The sequence below is a fragment of the Erpetoichthys calabaricus genome, chromosome 1 (assembly GCF_900747795.2).
Source record: "Erpetoichthys calabaricus chromosome 1, fErpCal1.3, whole genome shotgun sequence".
Classification (NCBI taxonomy): Eukaryota; Metazoa; Chordata; class Cladistia; order Polypteriformes; family Polypteridae; genus Erpetoichthys; species Erpetoichthys calabaricus.
Window position 1 is genome coordinate 301,091,644 of NC_041394.2, and position 22,986 is coordinate 301,114,629.

A 22,986-nucleotide genomic window follows, 5' to 3' on the forward strand; every position below is an offset into this window, starting at 1 on the left:
CTTATCGTCACATTTACAAGACAAGAGACGCTGATGGAAAGGTGCGAAGGGATTTTCATCATCAAAGTTTTTTCATAAGCTTTTGTAATTCTAGTGTAAAATCAACAATGTCATCCCAGCTGCTGCTGTGTCTGTGCTAGACTGTATGTAACAAAAAATATGCATTTAGTGCAGCGCCTGATCCTTCATTCACAATAGCTCAACCACTTATTGATTTGTATGAAATGCTGTCAGAGGACCAAAGTTCAATTCTAATATTGACTGTATACTTCACATTTTTATATGTAACTTAATTTAGGTTATTTTCATTACGTGCTTTAATTATTGTCAATCTCTTAGCCATGTTCGTTGCAGTTCTCTTCTTCATTTATAGTTTTGTATCCCCATTTATTTTCATAGCTGCTAAGAAACTGAAGCACTTTTCATTTTGTTAAGTGATTATGTAAATTGTTGCAGTATTATTTTTAATTTCAGTTTTCAGAAAAATACCATATATACTCCCTTATAAGTCAGGACCCCGACTTAAACACCCATTCAAAAATACGACAATTTTATTTTATTTTTTTTTTACATCTTATTGCTTCCTCCAATCTCGCACCAGTTTCTGAGACACATTGAACTTTGTTGCAGCAGTGCAGTTCCCAATTTCTTTCGGTACTTCTAACGACTTTTAATTTAAAACCACCTTCATATTTTTTCTGATCGAACACTCCATTGTAGATAAAGGATGCTCTTACGAGGGTGTGAGATATATAAAAGACAAAACAGTGCAAACATTGATTCAGAATAATTTGGGTGTTACCGTGTGGTCACGTAGGCACAATACATAGAAAAAAAAGGCAGTGTGCTCTGTGGTTACTCTCTCTGGTGCGTGTTAGCATATCATAATCTCTTGGATCAATAGTGTGAGTTTTCCGCATTCAACTTATACAACCAACATTATAAAATACCAGAAATTATATGGTAAAATCAAGCCCCGACTTATCCACGGGAGATCTTAAAAGAGAGTATATACGGTATTCATTTTTCATACCAAAATTAAGCACTTCAAACATGATCATTGGATATGTTAATTGAAATGGTTTCATCAGTGAAAATGTGTTGCAAAAGGTACAATTTAAAATGTGGTCATTGTTTGCATTATTTATAAAATATCAAAGTTGTAAAGAAATTCATTTTTGTATTTTTTTCAGTTATTGTAGCTCTGGTAATGGTCCTTGGTCAAAGGTTTACGGCTTAGAATTTTTTTCTCATTTTAATCTATTTATCCATCCTTATAAATAACAATGTTACAGTTCACTTCAAATGTACACCACTACATTTATGACTAGTTAAACAATTTGCTTATTGTCATCCATTCAGGCAGTACCCTAAAAAACCCATGACAGTTCTCCCAATGGGTGATTGAACAAGCAGCCTTGCAGATTACAGCCACCAGGATAGATCTCATTCAAACTTTTATTGACATGGGTCGAGGATGGACCTGTTGCCATCCACATGAAGCGGGATGCAAATACTATGAGCCCCACTATAAAGCAGATGACACCAAGAGGTATTCTGTTAAGATGTCTCAAGCAAGAGATGTTCTCTAGGTCGTATATTCCGAGTTTCTATAAATAGTTTAGAACCATTCCCTGTCTAAAACAGCCTCTGTATACAATCACTATCAATGTTTTACAACACTATCTAGAGGGAAGCAATACTGTATAAGGTGTTCAAGTTGGCCAAGCCACATTCTATGTCTATTTCAAAAAATAAAGTATTCCTTTACTACTGTCTACTTCATACTGGGTTATAACAGAGAAAGACCATAACCACTGTTTTCCTTTTTTGACATTTGAGAGTCACTTAGAAATATTTCAGAGTAGCCAAGTGAAAAGTGAAAGCGTGCCCCAGATTGCAAGCCATTTATGCAGTTTGCTCTGCAACTGTCAGAACATGATGGATCATCACTTTCTAGCTTTATTGCTTTCTGTGTTAAAAGTACTGAAAAGCCTTCAAATTGTAACAGTGGGATTGATTTTTCTGAAGCGGATTAACTCTGCAATCTTGTGTTTCTGAATGGCGTGTGTTACTGCACAATGCAGCTATATGGCCACTGGCTGAAACCTGCAACTTTAAAGAAGTCATGAAACAGAAGCATGGTCAGCATATAAAATGATAGATGATTTGTTCAAGTAGAAATCAGTCTTGCAATCCTGAAAATAATGCAAGATACCATGTGTTGTTACTATCCAATTTTAACTAGTTTCTCTAATGGGTCCCAGTGCTTCCTGTTATTTGAGTCCGGGATTTAAACCTTGATTCTCATACAACCTTGTGTGTGTCTATTCTGATATGAAAGCACATATAGGATATTCATAAATAGACAACTGCTTACCGTTTATTGTGTGTGTGTGGGTGTGTGTGTGTGGCTAATTCAGGCGTGCAACTAATTAAACAGAAACCAGTAAACAGCCAAAAGACCAGACATTTTTTTACAGTCAAAATAAGTATACTGTAAATAGTGCTGAATTCATAATGTAACAGCATATTAAAAGTCAACCATTTATCCATTATTGGACCCTCTTAATCCAGTACAGGGAGTCTATCCCATGAGCCAGACCTTAGAAGGAATGCCAATCAATGTCAAGGTTTACATTTGAGCACATCCAAATTCACTCATGTAGTCAATTTAGAGTAAGCAGTAAAACTTAACCTGCCCATCTTTTGATGAAAGAAAACTGAAGAAAAAATTCAAACTGGCACAGGGGAGAGCTTGCACACTTTTCACTGTGGAAGTGTGAATTGAAGTCCACTTTACACTATCAGGGAAAAGTGTAAAGGAAGCCCCAGTGTTAAACCATTAATGTGTATTCTAGGTGGCCACATCTGTGACTACTGTATACTCGCTATAATACCTGAAGACATATCAGGTTTCAAGAGGATTATAGTACTCTAGGTAGGTGCAAAGCACATGTACATTTAAAGAAAAGAATGCTTGTGAAAATAAACTACTATTTGAGCTATTAAGTGGACAAAACCCAGAACGCTGTGTGCTGACCTAAAAAGTCTAAAAGAAGTGTTGGTTAACAATGTTAATGCCATTATAGCAAACTGAAGAAATTGAATGTTTTTTTACTGTGTGAGTGCACTTACACTGCAGCCATGCAAGCTGCCTCGTACCAGTAGAGGCAGATTACAGTGATCCCTCGCTATATCGCGCTTCGCCTTTCGCGGCTTCACTCTATCGCGGATTTTATATGTAAGCATATTTAAATATATATCGCGGATTTTTTGCTGGTTCGCGGATTTCTGAGGACAATGGGTCTTTTAATTTCTGGTACATGCTTCCTCAGTTGGTTTGCCCAGTTGATTTCATACAAGGGATGCTATTGGCAGATGGCTGAGAAGCTACCCAACTTACTTTTCTCTTTCTCTCTTGCGCTTTCTCTGATCCTGACGTAGGGGTTGTGAGCAGGGGGGCTGTTCGCACACCTAGACGATACGGAAGCTCGTCTAAAAATGCTGAAAGATTATCTTCACGTTGCTACCTTCTGTGTGCAGCTGCTTAGTGAAGCTTCGCATACTTAAAAGCTCGAAGGGCACGTATTGATTTTTGCATATTTGTTTTTCTCTGTCTCTATCTCTCTCTCTCTCTCTTTGCTCCTATCGGAGGGGGTGTGAGCTGCCGCCTTCAACAGCTTTGTTCCGTGGTGCTTCGCTTACAGCCCTATTGATTTGTTTGCTTTCTCTGTCTTTATGACAGTCTCTGCTCCTGACACACTCCTTTGAAGAGGAAGATATGTTTGCATTCTTTTAATTGTGAGACAGAACTGTCATCTCTGTCTTGTCATGGAGCACAGTTTAAACTTTTGAAAAAGAGACAAATGTTTGTTTGCAGTGTTTGAATAACGTTCCTGTCTCTCTACAACCTCCTGTGTTTCTGCGCAAATCTGTGACCCAAGCATGACAATATAAAAATAACCATATAAACATATGGTTTCTACTTCGCAGATTTTCTTATTTCGCGGGTGGCTCTGGCACGCAACCCCCGCGATGGAGGAGGGATTACTGTACATTTTTTTGGATGTGAAAATGAAGATGAGATAAAAAAAAATAATGCAAGAACAGAATCTATCCTGGTAGCACTAGGCACAAGACAGGAACCAACTGTACATGGGGTGCAAGTCTACTGCAGAGACCACTCTTGCACACGTCCACAGTCACCCATATTTGCCCATCTTTAGGACGTGAGAGAAGAATAAACCGGAGAAAATCCCACACAGTCAACACATAGGATTAATGATACAGCATATATAACTACAGTGATCCCTCGCTATATCGCGCTTCGCCTTTCGCGGCTTCACTCCATCGCGGATTTTATATGTAAGCATATTTAAATATATATCGCGGATTTTTCGCTGCTTCGCGGGTTTCTGCGGACAATAGGTCTTTTAATTTCTGGTACATGCTTCCTCAGTTGGTTTGCCCAGTTGATTTCATACAAGGGACGCTATTGGCAGATGGCTGAGAAGCTATCCAGCTTACTTTCTCTCTCTCTCTCTCTCTCTCTTGCGCTGACGCAGGGGGGCTGTGTGCAGTTGCTTCCTGAAGGACATGCTGCACGGAGCTCGCATACTTAAAAGCTCAAAGGGCACGTATTGATTTTTTTTATCTGTCTCTCGCTATCTCTCTCTATCTCTCTCTCTCTGTCTTCCTGCTCCTGACAGAGGGGGTGTGAGCTGCCGCCTTCAACAGCTTTGTACCGGCGGTGCTTCGCATACTTAAAAGCCAAAAAGCCGTATTGATTTTTTTTTGACTGCTTGCTTTGCACTCCTTTGAAAAGGAAGATATGTTTGCATTCTTTTAATTGTGAGACAGAACTGTCATCTCTGTCTTGTCATGGAGCACAGTTTAAACTTTTGAAAAAGAGACAAATGTTTGTTTGCAGTGTTTGAATAACGTTCCTGTCTCTCTACAACCTCCTGTGTTTCTGCGCAAATCTGTGACCGAAGCATGACATTCTAAAAATAACCATATAAACATATGGTTTCTACTTCGCGGATTTTCCTATTTCGCGGGTGGCTCTGGAACGCAACCCCCGCGATGGAGGAGGGATTACTGTATTGTATCACTTGATAATGTTCATTTGTAAAGAAAATGGTTTTCATTAGAAGTAAGAAGAATATGCCATGGCACACCTGAGCAGGCACACTGTTGTCTTTAGAAGATTCACAAGTCATAGAGAGTCCATTAATGACCAGATAAAGTGTCTCACATGCATACATGTTAACAGCACCTGTCTGTTTTTACTAATTCTCTCACCTAACAAAAATGTTATCGTGAACAAAAACGAAATTTCAAAAATAGTAGACACCAGTCAGAGGCATGACAGATAAAAGTTTAAACTATGTCAGTTGAATCTTAAGATTTTTTTAAAAAGAAGCTACAAAATGACAGTTGTATGTACATGGAGTAAGATATCCTCCAAAACAGAGAATCTGGGCATCTACAACATCTTGGAAGGAAATTCATTCTTCCACTACTAGAGTGAAAAAAATCATCTTGTACTGAACTGTAATATTCTTTAAAGGGGTATTTGTTCCCTAAGCCTAATAAAAGATTGTGTGGTCAGATGATCTGTCTTTGTTTGGCCTTAGCACTGAAATGTACATTTAATGCAAGTGAACTGTTGCACATAACTCAGGGAGCATGGTGGTTTCTTGCTGTGTGAATGTTCATCAATAACTGGGCATCTTACACTACACAGTAAAACAGAATTACCAAATTACTGAGAAATCCTTAAAAGAAAAAAAAATGCTGCAGTCTACAATAGATACTATATGAGGGTTTGGATAAGACCCATCTCCCAGAATGACACTAAGCAAAAACAAACTCCATCTTGGTGTGTGTTTAAAGGGTCTGCTGTGGAGCTGGCCCTTAGTCCAGTCATGAATCTGCATCAGGAGTCATTAATGCTCACTATCCAAGTTCTAAGAACATAAGCAAAATGTCTTAGAAAAATTAAGAAGAAAATGTTGTATGCCAATTTACAAAGCTGGAATAGACATATGCTTAAAAGGGTAACTTGTCAATGCTTCATTATAATGAGCGCAGTATAATTAACGATATGTTGCAAATCAAATTTTGTGTAAGGGTTTTGGTTACATTAGAAATTTAAAGGTTTCTCTTTCAAGTCCGGTAGGGTGTGGGTGGCATTAGAAAGTTTGCACAGTGCCCGAAGACTGGGACTCAAATCTGATATCTTGCATGCACATTATTTCTGAGTTCTGGAGTTGAATAAGTGTGGGTGTATGTATACGTATTTCATACGATGGATTTGCGCAATGATTAGAGTTTGTTTCTACCTTGTACCCAGTGTTGTGGGATTGTCTTACAGGTTTACAAAATGAATGTATGGATTACTGAAAAGGCGTACCCTCGATCTGCAGATTACATTTGCTATTAGAGATAGTATGTAAGTGTGCTGCTGGGAACTTCATGTATACCTGCCTCATCAGTCTGTAGGCGTACAGAGGTACCAAACTCCTATCCATCCATTTCTTTATTTTATGTGTGAACCAGTTGGTAAACACATAGGTGCTTAATACATTTGTGCCAGTGTTAATGAACGATATTACATCGAATGTATGTTGTGAAAAGGTCTAGTTAGGAACTCTTCACTTTAATAAAAGTACTTCTCACTGTAAAGATACTTAAAGAAGCTGCAAGTAAGTCATTCGTTTCAGATGGACGCCCCAATAGTATTCCTATTTCCTTCTGATTATTCTGAGAATCAGCATTCAACAGTTAGCTTTTTGGTTTGTTCCTAATAATCAAGAGCTTGCTGCTTATTTTGGCTTGTTACTGACACAGTCAATTAGGATTCTCCACAAGAGCACAGGATTAAATTTCATAGATGTCTGCTTGGCAGCCCCAAAGAGGTCCGTGATGGTTGGATTCCTTTAGTCTCCATTCCTTGCATATACTGCAAGTATGAGTATGTTGCTTTATCATATTAAATTATTTAATTAGACCAGCCTTTCCAGTTTAGGTTTATTTTATCCCAGGAACAACCTGTTAGCATTTTGGAAGTTATTGTTCAGCCTTCATTAGTAATGGCAACTGCCTAATGAGCAGAATTTGTGCATCTTGTAGCAAAGTTCTTTTTCCCAAGCATTAATTAGTACTGTATAGAGTTTTAAAGTCAGTATCGGGATTCTGCAATCATTTGTCTAACAAAATTCCTTACACACTCTGGGTATCCATTTTTATAGATGGAATTTTTAGAAAACTGAAAACTTGATAGCTTCAGACTATGCAAGTAAGAACATTAAGTGGGATAAGAAAAATTCTGAATTCCACATTTAAATTGTGATCAGTAAAACTGCTTCCATGTATGTTTTTTCCTTTTTTCTTCCAGCCTATGTGATAACATCACTGCCTATACTACCATCTAGTGGTAAATTTCAACTATGCATAATAAGAAGAACAAATTGAATTCTTCCTGATGTGTGATTCTGCACCGCAAACAATACTTTTAATTTCTGAATTTGCTAAACTTTGTATCAATTTTTGCAGAGATCTGTTTAGCATAAAATGATTTCAGCAAATTACACCTTGCCTACTGATTTTATTTATAGCTTTTTCATGAGATGTGCTGTAATGTCATTATTTATAAAACCAGCTGAATAATTTTTTTAAAAACATCTGATAGTATTTAACCATCAACTACATGTCTTTATCTCTAGGCCTCAATAATAGGTTTTCTATTTCTTCCACAAAGATATAAAAAACATTTTCATTAGGTGTGCCATTCCTTTGTCGATTGAGTCAGTTTTTACTGATTTTGGCTCAGTACAGACCCAATGTCTTTAGAATACTTCATTAATTTATGTTCAAAACCTGCTTATTCTAATAGGCAGGCATCCTGGTGTATTGACTGCACATGGTAATGGACTGCACATTTTTTTTTTGTTAAAATGGCACCTCACTATGACCCTGAATAAGTTCAGTTTCTTTATTGTATAGTGTTCTGCTTACTTTGCATTGCAGGAAGAAACTTAACTTTTGTTGTACTAAAACTGTAAACACAGATGTAATGCAACCTAATGTCAGTAAGCTTTCCTTGGGTAAAATCAGTCAGTTATTTTCTAACCTGCTTAGTCCTGAACAGGGTCGTGTGGGTCTGCTGGAACCTATCCCAGTTAGCATAGAGCGCAAGGCCATACACAGATCAATTTAGGATCATCAGTTAATCTAACCTGCATGTCTTTGGAATGTGGGAGGAAACATGAGCACTTGGCAGAAACCTACACAAACACAGGGAGAGCATGCAAGCTCCACACAGGGAAGACCTGGGACACGAACCTTGGTCTCCTTACTGCAAGGCAGCAGCACTACCACTGCACCACCGTGCCACCCCCTTGGGTAAATACACCAGTCAAATATGTAAAATAATACAGGCTCCGTATTGCTAGCAACTGCAAATTGAAGAACCAGCTCTGCACTAAGTATATTAATCCATTCTTTTGTACTCCAGGAGATGCAGAGGATGGAATACTATAATTATGTTAGGTAGAATGCCCAAAGGGGACTGGGCGGTTTCGTGGCCTGGAACCCCTACAGATTTTATTTTTTTTCTCCAGCCTTCTGGAGTTTTTTTTTTTGTTTTTTCTGTCCACCCTGGCCATCGGACCTTACTCCTTTTTATGTTAACTAAGGTTGTCTTATTTTAATTTCTTATTTGTCTTTTATTCTTCTTTTCTTCATTATGTAAAGCACTTTGAGCTACTTTTTGTATGAAAATGTGCTATATAAATAAATGTTGTTGTTGTTGTTGTACTACAGAGAAGTCAGTTCCGCGCTATATACAATGATGGAATTCAAAAGTTAACAGTTCCCACACACCCATGGACCGTCCTTCCTACATTTACGACATGTGTACCTGTTGCAATGTACTCACCTCTCTATGCTGTGGTTCCTGTTACACTGAAGGAGCACCTGACACTGAACTTTCTTTCCTGGGGGAAGCAGATGAATCTGAATAATATGAATAATGTTGCATTAGTGCAACAATGTTTTCCGAAATATACTATACAGGTCATAAAATGAATAATTCCAAATGTCATATATACAGTACCTATGTCTCTCTTTTTTGTCAGTGCAGCTTTGACATCATGGACCAGAAGGTGCATACTAATTCAGTGTGAGCAGGAACACTTAAGAATAAAAGTGAATAAAAAAAAAATTCACATCCACAATGATCCCCAGTCACGCACAGCACTCATACCCACCTCCACAGTTTTCCCCGTCTCGTTCAAGCACAAGATCTGACACTTTTCAAATAAAGAGGTGGTATAACAAAACAAGTTTATTGTACCATGTCTTTATCTGAAAACAGAGTCAGATCGGGTGTTTGAGGTGGGGGTATGTGTTTGTAGGAGCGTGAATGTGACTGAGAGAATAAAACAGAAAAAATGCGCTTTTACAAGTACTATAAATTTACACTGGCTGTTACAGACACAAATCAATGTTTTTATTGTATAATATTAACAATAAGAGCAGCTCACTACTCAAAACAGTAAATTTGGTGGCAGCCAGTATCGAGCCAGCGACCTCTTAAGCAGGAGGCAGCAGTTCTTACTGCTGTGCCACCTGAGCAGTCATGTCATTGATTTGCCCTAAGGCAACTTCTTTTTTCTTCGGTTATAATGCTTGAATAAAAGCGCAGTTGTTTGGTCATACTTGTACCTTTTCTGAAAGTGTTTATTTGATATTTGGACTTCAGTCTTCACACATTATACACTTCATGTCTACATTTTGTCAGTTATTGCTGAAACATGAAAAATATTTTAGTTTTAGCACTGTGTTTACATAGATGGCTGTTGACATGGAACAGACATGAAATACATGCATTCCAAATAAGCATATATTATTTACCAAATACAATTCTAGGCACCTCACTCCCAGATAAACCACTTGAGCACTGAGAATCTTCTTTGCGACTAGAGCTGCGGCAGTGAGGTAGGTTGATGGGATACCAGGCTGCTTGCTGCTTGTCCTGATCAACATTTACAACACAAAAGACTTTGACGGAGAGGTGCGAAGGGATGTAAAGTGGGCTGGGATTACGAGTTTTTTCATAGGCTTCGATAATGTTAGTGTTAAACAGATTTGATTTTATCTTAAGTTTCAGAGACAGGAGTACCGGTTAGTACAATACATGTAATGCAGCTACAAGCAATGAGAAACATGGGTGTTTTCGACTTGATAAACAGGCTGGCTCATCTGTCTGATGTTGTGTGTTTTACATTCCATGACAGAATGGGAAAAAAGAGAGAAAAGAGCAAAGATTCTAACTGAACTCACTTTAATTGTAAAGCGTTTCTACAGTACCAGCTCTGTCAGGCAGCATGGAAATGTAAAACTATGCTGGAGAGTTATCACACAGTTAATGTTACATACCCTGTAAATTCTAGTCATGTAATCAGATATTCTTGGGCAATGAGATCAGCAACTACCATCATCAAGTTTGACAGCTGCTCAGACAAGAAGTCATGTGACAGCGCTTTTATGTAGAAATAGTACTTGTTTAAAGAAAACTGTAAAATGTTTTGCCTGAGCTATACAGCAGGAGTTTTACTTTAGGGCTAAGGCTACTTTCCTTGTTGTCAGAATCTGGACAACTCTAATATCATCATTATGTTTTATTAGTTAGTTTTTAGTTGTTTATCCAGAAAATAATTTTGTTGGTTGTTTTGTTTATATTCTACCCTTCCTATATTATTTTATATGGTGTGGTGGCCATCCCCGGCTGGGACGCCCCTGTGATGGAAGGACGGGGGAAGGCATCTTTTTCACGACACTGCCACCCCCAAAACGCTAGATGGCAGCTCCCTTGTAGTGTAGCGGTGCCTTGGATTCCCGCAGAACACCCTGGGACTTGGAGTCCAGTTTCTCAGCCCTGTAGGGTGCCGTGGGTGCTGCCAGGGGGAGCTGTGAAAGGACCTGGGGAGTCATGCTTCCCTTGCAGCCCGGAAGTGCTTGGAAGTCATGAGGATGGAAGCCCCCACAGTACTTCCGGACTGATTAAAGAGTTGGGATTCTCCATCTGACCCGGAAGTGCTGGCAAGTCACAGGGACAGAAGAATGGAAGCACTTCCAGGTCAAGGACTATATAAAGGACTGTTGGGAACCCAGCAAGGGAGCCTGAGTCAGGAGGAGGTGGACAACGCTTGCTGGGAGGTGTGGAGGAGAAAACTATTAGTGCTTTATTGTTGTGATTATTGCAGCTGTGGTGCTTTGGAGGCACTATACAAAGAAGACAGAAGATAATTAAAAACCTTCTTTGTGCTTTTAACCTGTGTCCTGCGTCTGTCTGTTGGGAAAAAGGTGGGCAATAGTGCCACCTAGTGTCCATTCATTTACAACGGATGTCATTAATTTCTAGTTGCAATTTCCAGGTACATGGCTGTCACTTTTAGGCACTTGTGTGAACACGCAAGCTTGTAATATCAGCGTCCCAACTTATCTAAGGAGTGCAACTTATCACATCTAATTCCTAGAGAAATTCAAAGTGCTTAAACTCATAATTTTGGTATCTTAGTTAACATTTTTGAACAGTAATTAAGTTCTGTTTTATTCTGGTTCACATTTTTTTTATTCTTTGGCATCTGAGAATTCAAATGAAATTCTGTTTTTCTGTTTTGGTGCCCCTGGACATAATAACATTAGGACCAGAAAAAAGTAAAGAATCACATCATTTATGCCAGAAAAATATAGTTCAGCTGTAGACTGAATTACTTCACTTTAATCAGAACACTTCAGTCTGCACTGCCTTTGCTATTACCTAACAATTTAAAAATACACTCATAATTACACAATAAGTACAATTACAACTAAATATTTAAGAACTGAAAGTACATGTTCAATAGTTATTTTATTTATTTTTTTGCAAAATAAAAATCTGCGGAAATGTTAATGTCAGGTCTCTTTTTGTGCAAGTAACTGCTCTTGGACTGCACCTAAATATCACTAGTGGTTAGTTTCATCCTTTCAGAGAAGGTACAGTTTGAAAGCGTGTTACATCCTATGCATGTCTGTATTTAAGCCAGCTTAACTTGTGTGTGAAAAGCTGAAAAACTTTTAGCACCCTAAAACTTGGCCTTGCATTTCAACTCCACTCTAGGGCCCAATAGCCTGCTTAATTGTCAGTGTACCAAAAAAAATACAAAGGCAAGATGGTGGCATGTCAGACATTTCCCTATTTTTCCCAAGACAAGTATAATATGTAAATAAATCAAGCTTAACAGAGTCACTTCACATTTTTCATATAGTATATATTTTTGTGCAGTCAGGTTCATAACACAAGCCAAGCATCTATTCCTCTTCTAAGTTTGGAATGTTTGACACATCTTAAATATGCTCCCATTAACAGAAGACACTGCAACATTTTGTCCAGGTCAAGATGTGTAATTCTCTTGTCTAATTATTTGTGGCCTCCTCAGTGATGTAAAGAAACTTGTCCTGCAGCCAGTCAGAATCACTGGTATAAAAGGAACTAAATTAGTCTTGTTGTCCTTAGATGGCCCATCTAGCGCACATAAAACTTGTTAATACTGGCTAAATTGATGAGGAGGTAGTGTTGTTTACCTCTGCTGCCTAAAAGCTCATTGCCTGTATAATGTTCTTCACAACTCCACTGATTTTCTACAGGGACTCTGGTTTGATGTCACTTTTCAAATATATATGTCCTACAGTAGTTTTACCTGACTCAGTACAAGTGTGTATGTGTGAGCTGTATGACAGTTTAGTTACTCTGTTGTGCATGATACTGTTTTAGACCTTAAAATGAAAACAACTTGCTTGAAAATGGATGTTTTACCTTTCATTTGAACTTATGCTGCCATCTTTGGGACGAAGAAAAGAAAAGGTGTTTTTAATTGTGTTAGATTTGAGTAAACAATGGGTGTTCAGAAACTTGAAAGTACACCTTATGAGAGGTTCCTAGGGGTTATAGTGGTCTCATCACTACCTACATCAAGGCAATATACAGAAGTGATCAAAAAACAGAGTAAGGGATGTTAAGCTATCCATATTACTAAACGAGAATGGTAAACTGGATATGGACGCAGGGACCTGCCCGTGGACGCAAAAGACATAGTGCGCAGGCGCCACACAAAGCCCCCCCTCCAACGAGAATGGTAAACCGGATATGCCCGTAGCACACAAAAAAAAAGGAGTCAGACGCATGCGCCACACAAAGCCCATAGCACACAAAAAAGAGGAATCACACCCACACCCCAGAGTGAAACGGGACAGACTACAGAGTACACACACTAACATAAATAAGAAATGAGACACAAAGCCCCCCTCCACAGGAAAAGCCACCCTCCACTAACAGAAATAAGAAATGAGGCAACGCATAAGAAATTATGCAACGCGCCCATAGCACACAAAAAAAAGGAGTCAGACGCAGGCGCCACACAAAGCCCCAGAGTGAAACGGGACAGACTACGGAGTACACACACTAACATAAATAAGAAATGAGACACAAAGCCCCCTCCACTAACAGAAATAAGAAATGAGACAACGCACCCATTGCACATAAAAAAGAGGAGTCGGACGCAGGCGCCACACAAAGCCCAGAGCACACAAAAAGGAGGAGTCACACACGCGACCCAGAGTGAAACGGGACAGACTACGGAGTCCACATGGTGTCACCCATCAAGCCCGAGATTACAGCGCCCAAACCCAGTGTAAAACGGGACAGAATACGGAGTCGAGAAAGGTTCACAAATCAAACCCAACATAATACTCCACCCAAGAGTAAAACGGGACAGACTACGGAGTCCAGAAAGGGTCACAAATCAATTGGAGTACGGAAAGCGCCAGACAGTACGCAAACACACTACACATGCATGATCCACGCACCTCTAATAACCCGCAAGCAAAAACACGATATAGTACAGAAACCCCACAAATACGGACTCCACAACATATTTGAATCACATTACAGTGATACAATCACACACACAACAGGAGTCAGCGCCCCACCCCAGAGTAGAACGGGACAGAATACGGAGTCGAGAAAGGTTCACAAATCAAACCCGACATGATACGCCACCCCAAAGCAAAACGGGACAGACTACGGAGTCCAGAGAGGGTCACAAATCAATTGGAGTATGGAAAGCGCCAGACAGTACGCAAACACACTACACATGCATGATCCACGCACCTCTAATAACCCACAAGCAAAAACACGATATACTACAGAAACCACACAAATACGGACTCCACAACATATTTGAATTACATTACAGTGATACAATATTTACAGTGCAACCACACAAGACACAGGCACAACACCTGATGGGCAATAAGAATAAACGAACACTCCGTATTAAAGGTTCGTCATCCTCACACGTGAAGACTATATAGCATAACTTAATCATCACATTACAGTCATTACATACATTTTTAACAATTCAACCACAGAAAACGGTACGTATTAACAATAAGTGCAATCCATTTTCCATGTTACTAACGCTAAACAAGGAAGAACTAATGTAATTGCGCTCACGCCTCCAAAACAATAGACCAGATACCACTGTTAACGCCACGGGCTATATTATGTCCAAAGAATATTGATGTAGATCACATAATTTACCAAGTCATTGCATTACTACCTGGAGAAAGCCGCCTCTTTCTAAGTACTGACAAAATTGATTCTGCAGACGACATTGAACATCTTAATTTCCCTTTACAATATCTGAACACTATTTATCCAGCCGGATTGCCACAACACAATCTTAACCTTAAAATCGGAACAATTGTCATGCTATTAAAAAACGTTAATACTAAACAGGGTTTATGCAACGGTACACGTTTAGTCATCAACACCATGTCAAACAATGTTATTGAAGCAAAAATACTTACAGGATCACATACTGACAATACTGTTTTAATTCCTAGAATTCACCTTACAAGTTCTGCCCTTGAATTGCCATTTACACTTGGGCGACGCCAATTTCCCAGTAAACCTGCATTTGCCATGACAATCAACAAATCCCAAGCACAGACCATGGACAAAGTTGGTATATACCTCTCTGAGCGCGTATTTGGGCATGGACAACTTTATGTAGCCTTCTCATGAGTTCGGCGTTCATCTGACATTAAACTTAAAGTTATAAATACTCCAATACCAAGAAAAAATCATTCAAGGACAACAAACCATCTTTACTACAAATATTGTATATAAAGAGATATTCCAATAAATCTTTGTGATTTGCCATACAATGCGTTCTTTACTTCCTATCCACCGTCTGAAACTGCGGAGGCAAAACAGGCACGGGTTCAAAACGAACAAGCTCAACTGACGGATATACGCCTACAACGCGCGTCTCAAACCGCAGAAGCAGGGCAAGCATGGGTTCAAAACAACGCAATCTCCTACAACGCGCGTCTGAAACTACGGCTGACCAGCGGGCATGGGTTCAAAACACCGGGGGTAGGCAAGCGAAGTGAGCAGGGGGCGGAGCCCCCTTGTATATCATAATGTGTAGTGTATAAGTTAAGGGAGGTTATGCTTAAGTTATATAACACACTAGTGAGGTCTTATCTGGAGTACTCTGTTCAGGTTTGGTCTCCTTATTACAAAAAAGACATACAGGTGCTACAGAAAGTCCAAAAATGTGTGACTGGCTGATTACAGGACTAAGATATGTGAGCTATAAGGAGAGACTGAAGGAGCTGAACCATTTCAGTTTAAGCAAAGGCAGACTAAGAGGAGACATGATTGAAGTGTTTAAAGTTGTAAAAGAAATTAGTACAGTAGATCCCAGTTGTTACTTTAAAATAAAGTCTGCAACAAGAACACAGACATGGTTAGAAACTTGTCAAGGGCAGATTTCACACAAATGTTACAAGGTTTTTCTTCATTCAAAGAACCACAGAAGCATGAAATAAATTACCAGAGGGACTTATGTGAATGACTCTTTTTGGTTCTCAGAATGTGCAATATTATTATGTGAAATACTTCCAGCTCAGGCGGCACGGTGGCGCAGTGGTTAGCGCTGCTGCCTCGCAGTTGGGAGATCTGGGGACCTGGGTTCGCTTCCCGGGTCCTCCCTGCGTGGAGTTTGCATGTTCTCCCCGTGTCTGCGTGGGTTTCCTCCGGGCGCTCCGGTTTCCTCCCACAGTCCAAAGACATGCAGGTTAGGTGGATTGGCGATTCTAAATTGGCCCTAGTGTGTGCTTGGTGTGTGGGTGTGTTTGTGTGTGTCCTGCGGTGGGTTGGCACCCTGCCCGGGATTGGTTCCTGCCTTGTGCCCTGTGTTGGCTGGGATTGGCTCCAGCAGACCCCCGTGACCCTGTGTTCGGATTCAGCGGGTTGGACAATGGATGGAATGGATGGATACTTCCAGCTCAGTGTACTATTTAGTAAACTACACTTTGTAAAACACTCAGCTGTACAGTATTTATTATATTCAATTCACTGTGTACCTGTAAAGTATAGTGAAAGAAGATTTATTGCAGTTTATTTTGATATGTACTGTATAATCTGTTTTAGTTTGTATGCTTTTTTTATTTGTTTTTTGTCTTATTTGTGCCTTTGTCTAGTTGTATAGTTATTACATAAGTAATTGCCTTCAGGATTTATAAGGTTTATTCTGATTCTGACTTGAGGTGAAAATCCACAATACTATGGAAAGAAAGGTTACAGCTCACCCTAGAGTCTTCTAATCCCAGACAGTCCTGACAATTAAAAGACTCCACAGCAGTTCTCTCCACATGGCTTCATCATGAGAAATTATGTTGTAACTTCATCTGCAGACTGGGAAAAGATATCAATCTTTATTAGAATTGTAATCCCCATGCAAGCTGCTGGCTCTTAATTTCATCTGCCTTCAAAACACTGTGAAGCTCTGGTAACAAAAATCCTGATATGTAGGTCTTTTGTTAATTTTATATGCAGGTCCAGTTAATGGGATCAAACTACGAAGCTCTCAAAGAATTAATGTTCTAATCTCCAAGGCTTGTATTATTATTCAGATATGTACAGTAAATTATAAAGTAAGCCACTATCAATCATTAATAAAGTGTACTTAAAATTATGAGACAAACTCATATAGTTATGTAGCTATGTTAAAAGCAGTGTTGATTATTAAATTCAAACAGGTTTTATGCACCACTAAGATATAATGAGAGAATGCAAAGTATAAAAATCATGATCTACGGCCTCAGGCAACTTTCTCAATACTCTGATATGTGTTATTGGAATCCCAGCTGTAATTAATGGTCCCAGATTTATAAGTGACAAAGCCAGTGTTAGTGCGGACATGACTGTGGTAAATATAGTATAGTATAAGTGTCTTTTAAGTTCAGAAGAGTGAAGATGGATGTGGTTTCACCTAGTACATGTGTCAAGACTTCTCAAGTATGTTCCATAATTTTTTTCATTGGGCAAAAACAGTTGATCTTCTAAAATAAAAATGTTTCCAATAAATATTGTTAACATTTTCATTCCCAAGAACATTTATTATAAATATGTATCCAAAAAAATATTGTTGTGTGTTCACTCTGAACCTTTCACCTTAATACACATACAGTAGAAAGGCAGCAAACCTGTAGCGTTTGTAAAACAGAACCGTTTTAAATGATGTTTGTTAATATATTACATTTCTAAAGCTGTTATTTCAATATTTTTCTTTTAAAAGAGATCTTTTAGGGTGACATCCATTAAAATGACATAAGTTGTATTGAAATTTCTGTGAACTAACTTTGTTCAAATCAGTAGGATTCCAATATTTCAGAATTGTCTTAATTGCCTGCAGTTTGATCCTTTTATGTGTGCTGCTTACACACACGCACACACACACACACACATACACGCACATACATTTTTGAGGTAATGTTCAGGAATGATTATAACATTTAAATCGATAAACTCAAAGCAGGGATTTTGACCCCCTTGCAACATGTTTGTATATATTTTGTATAGACATTTTACTCCACTGAAGCCTTCTTTAATTTATAGTCTTCTATAGTCTATAGAAGAATAGTCTTTGTCTGTACCCAAACAGCTTTTTTAGTTTATGGACATAATTGCACAGAGATTTAAAGCGTCTTGTCTTTGTATGTGTACTACCCTCTCTGCTTCTGCTTCTCCTTACCATGCCTACTTTTGGAGTGGGATTCTGTCACATTTGAACTTTAATGAAAAATAAACTAATGGCTAAGCAGCATGTGATAAATCACATAAATCACTTTTTAAGACAACCAGTTGGAATCATTCTTTTACCATGTTTGATTGTAATATCAGATATCAAATTAATAATTTATGTTAACATTATTTGAATTTCCAGAGTATTGTGTAAAATGAGCTTGCTATTGTACTGTGCTTATTAATCTGTCCATTAAACTATGCATAATACTGAGTATAATACATCAGTCTGACTTATTATACAGTACATCAGGCAATGAATCTATTTATATATATATAAAATCTAAAGACACTGTATATTTAGGGATGGTTTAAATTATAACATTTTTACTGAATAATTGACTTGTATACCCTAAAAAGATTTTAAAGTTAAAGTTTTAAACTATAATTATTTAATTTTGCTTTCACCAATAAGCCAATATTATTCAGTTTTTTTGGTACTTTAACTACTTACAGGTCTAGAAACTAGATATTTTAGTTTGATTTTTACAGATTTCATGGGGTAACTTGTCCGGGAGGTAGATTTAGAAGCCAGGAGAGTAGCTTTTGAGAGAGTCCTTCATATGCAAGTTTAAGTGTCTTATGCTAATGGGAGAATACCCAAAGGACGGTGCATTGTGGTAGGCTCCAGGGAGACCCAACTAAGCCCAGCAAATGACAGGGGTAATCTTGGGAAAAAGTCACAGGGGCCATGAAAGTGGCAAGGAAAGGCATCCCATAACTGATCCTTAGTGTCTGCCCCTTTACAAGAATATACCATGGCTCAGGTGTGTAGAATCCTTAGAGCCATGAGACAGATTGTTAGTGGGAGGCTAAATAGCTTTAACTGTTAACACCAGGTATCACTCTTGGGAAAAATTTGTAGGGAAATTCCAGATGGGGTATGAAGTGTACTCAAAACTTGTTTTAAAGAACACTTCTTCATTCAAACTCACTTGTTTAAATTTATAAATCAATCTTTTGTTTCTTTATTAATTATACTAACACTTTAATCTAACTGATTTTTACACAGTCGTTCTAGGATTTTCAAAGCTTATAGCTATGTAAACTCAAATATAATAAGAAAAGGTTAATAGCATTTCAGAGCTAGTAATATTTTTACATTTGTTCAGTAATCCCATATTTGGAATTTTGTAAGTCCTTTTTTCTAAGTTTTTTACAACTTTCTATTAACTTACAAAATTACATATTTTTTTCTACATCTAAGCCTAAGAATGTTGTCATTAAAGGCACATACTTCCAGTGTAATTATGAGGTGACATTGAGGTGCTACAGATGCCTTACGACTCCATGACCTTAATGTAATTTCATTCCTCTGTGTGACATGAGCATGTTCTGAATGTGTTCTTGCAGATTGTCAGCAGACACTGTTTTTTACTAACACGTTCCAAAAACCTGTGTTAGGTTCATCGGAAACTCTAAATTGAGTAAACATAGGTTGGCACATGAATGTGTCCTTGGGTAGATTTCTGTGCCATCCATGTTTAGCTGTCTTCCTGCCTTGGGGACATGCTCCTTCAGTTCTTTGCAACCTTGTTAAACATATAGATGGTTCATTAAATTAATTGATGCAATATATTGTGATCATATGTCTTTAGGAGAATGTTTCTCAATAGCAATATGTGTGTTTTCCAGGGATATTATGATACAATGGATGCTGGCTACATGGATGAAGAAGGGTATCTATATGTGATGTCTCGAGTGGATGACGTGATTAATGTTGCTGGACACAGGATTTCAGCTGGTGCACTCGAAGAGGTAAACAAGCTGTTAGGCTTCATTAATCAGTATATACATTTCTTTTCTTCCTGATCTGCACAGTTTATTGAACTTAATGAAAAATAATATATTTCAACTGAGTATAAAATTTAGTCATTTTTAACAACATTATCAATTGCTTCTGCTAGGACTGGGAAGTTGAAGTCAAAATTTATGTTTCTGGTGTATACACAAGAAGTTTTGTGATATACTGTATAATGAAGAATATGAAGCTAAAGCATAACATTTTACCTTTTGGTTTTGTTATGCATGTATGCTTCAGCAAGTCTGTTTGGTAAATTGACTGTTGGGTGACTGTAAAATCTTCACAGACAGACAGACAGATAGATTTTATAATGCTACTTTTCGTGTGGAAAAATTTTAAAAAACACTGCTTCATGCAAAAAGTGGGAATCTAGAATTAGATTATATAGATGTAACAGAGCAGACCACGAGAGCTTCATAAACTAAATGGTCTCCTTTTGTTTTCATGATAACAAATGATCACAGTAATGCACTCTCCATCATGCCAAAGTCACAGCCCTAAAATATCATTATTTTAACTGGTTTTCATTACAACAAAATTCTGTTATTAATTTTTTACCCTCCTAAATCTGCAGTGCTTCTAATTAGTTATTTCCAGCTAATAGTCCCTTTTTTGCTTTAATGCCATACTGACTGTGATGTACCTGGCACAAGTTTAAAGGTATCCATTTGAAACAAAAATGAAGAGAATGGATGAAATTTCACAGTTCAGTTAAAAAAAAAAACAAAAAAAAAAACATGCATTAAAGCAGCAGAATGCACTGTTACCCAATTTGTGTGATTTTTTTTTTCCAAAACAGACAAAAGCGTAGCTTTATTTAGGGTGAATATGTGCTTTCCTAAAACAATGGCCAGAAAATCTTTAATAAAATAAATTTCATGGCTGGCACCTCCATAAAGTACAGCACAGTGCAAAAGAGATTTCACTTGCACAAGTGATGAGAGAGGTGTCGAACTAATTGGAACCATTTGCTGAGTTATGGTGCAGACTGAATTTGTATCTTAGCGGCTTTCTGACATACCCATTAAAAGGGAAGAGAAAATTCTAGTTTGTTTTATTATTTACTCAGCTGCCTGGTCTTCTTTGTGGGCTGGGTCACTCTTTGTTCATGATGGACTGACTTTTATGTGTTTTCCATGTTTAAATAGTAATACCACAGTCCACAAGAAAGAAAAGATGCAAAAAAAAATTCCAAGATACAGTACAGTCGTTTACTTTACAAGTAAAAATAAGACTGGCAATTAAAGAGACTGCATATCCCATAAACCCAACCATTACCTCTGGCTAGCGTAATGTTGCTACAGCAGAGAATCAAATGCATATCAAATTTGGAAACAACCACTCTTCATCATCTGATCAATAAGTAATGTAATGTTATTTTCATTCAGATAAACCCTTTACTTTTCTATTCTACGGTATGTTTAATTATGGTCATTAGTGCAATTCAGGTAGTAATTATATTATAAACAGCATCACTACCTTTACAGTTTTGTCAAGTCACTTTTTTGAATAGTACTGCACTTCATTGTAGAATTTTTATTAAGAAATATACAGTATCATATACATTCACTGAGAAAATTATTAGGAACACCATACTAGTACTGGGTAGGTCTTCCTTGTGCTCTCAAAACAGCCTCAGTTGTTTGTGGCATGGATTCCACAAGATGTTGGATCCAACATTCCTGGTCCACACTGACATGGCTGTATCACACAATTTCTGCTGATTTGTCAGCTGCACATTCATGCTGTGATTCTCTAATTCTACCAGATCCACTTCGTGGGAAGGCCACTGAAGAACATGACACTCATTGTCCTGTTCATGAAACCAGTTTGAGGTGAATTTTGCTTTGTGACATGCTGTAAGTAGCCATTTGAAGCAACAATACTCTAATAGGCCATGACATTCAAGCAATGACTGAGGGGTATTACTGGGCCCAAAGTGTGCCAAGAAAACATTCCCCACACCATTACACCACTGGCCTGGACTGTTTGTACTGGGCAGGTTAATTGCATGGCATCAAGCCGTTGGAGCCATATTTTGACCCTAACATCTATGTGCCTCAGTACAAGCCAAGATTTACCCAACCAGGCTATGTTTTTCCAGACTTAAGCTGTCTAGTTTTGGTGAACCTTTGCCCACTGCAGTTTCAAGTTTCTATTCTTCACTGATTGGAATGAAACCTGACATGGTCTTCTGCTGTTGTAGCCATCCCCCCACATCTCATAGTTCGATGTGTTGTGCATTCCAAGATTCTTTTCTACCCACCACAGTTATGCAGAATGATTATCAGAGTTTCCATAGCCTTTCTCAGCTTGGCCATTCTCCTTGGACCTCCCTCATCAACATAGTGTTTCTGTCCACAGAATTGTTGGTCACTGGATGTTTTTTATTCTTTTTTTTATTCTCAAGAAAGTGCTGCCACTCTGGAAAACCACCTGAATCGGTCCAGGCTCAAAAAAGGCAGGCACATCTTCACCTCTTCACCAGTGACCCTTACATCCCACTTCATGAAGACCTTTGGGAGGGTGGTCCTAAACTACATAAGTCCTCTTATGAAAGATCAACTGCAAACACTGCATTTTGCCTATTGCACAAAGATTGACATTGGAAGATGCAATTATCTGTCAGCTCCAAAAGGCTCTTTCCCATAGATCTAGTGCCAGAGCCATCAGTTCCATCCAGCCATCCTATTTAGTTGAACTCCGGGCCTGGTGGGCCGCAGTGACTGCAGATTTTCATTCTATCCCTTTTCCTAAATAGTGACCAGTTTTCATTTCTAATTAACTTTTTTTCCCTTCATTTTAATAGCCCCGTTTTTAAGGATTCAGTCGTCTAAATGTATTCCTTTCTTCATTAAATGACAGCCAAACAGATGACCAGCTAAACTAGGATTTCAAACTCTAACCAATTTCACTTCAACTAATCTCTTAAAACAGCTGATTCTTGCTGTTAATTAAACCCGTTATTTAATTC

The 22,986-nt window shown here is 38.2% G+C and overlaps 1 protein-coding gene across 2 annotated transcripts in view; it reads left to right on the top strand.

Annotated features, from left to right (window-relative positions):
• Positions 1-22,986, top strand: part of acss3 (acyl-CoA synthetase short chain family member 3) — a 228,480-nt gene that overhangs the window by 190,765 nt on the left and 14,729 nt on the right. For both annotated transcript variants that reach the window (XM_028817153.2, XM_051919742.1), the window contains one exon: positions 19,844-19,966. In XM_028817153.2, the coding sequence (XP_028672986.1) occupies positions 19,844-19,966 (123 nt within the window). The remainder of the gene's footprint in view (positions 1-19,843; positions 19,967-22,986) is intronic.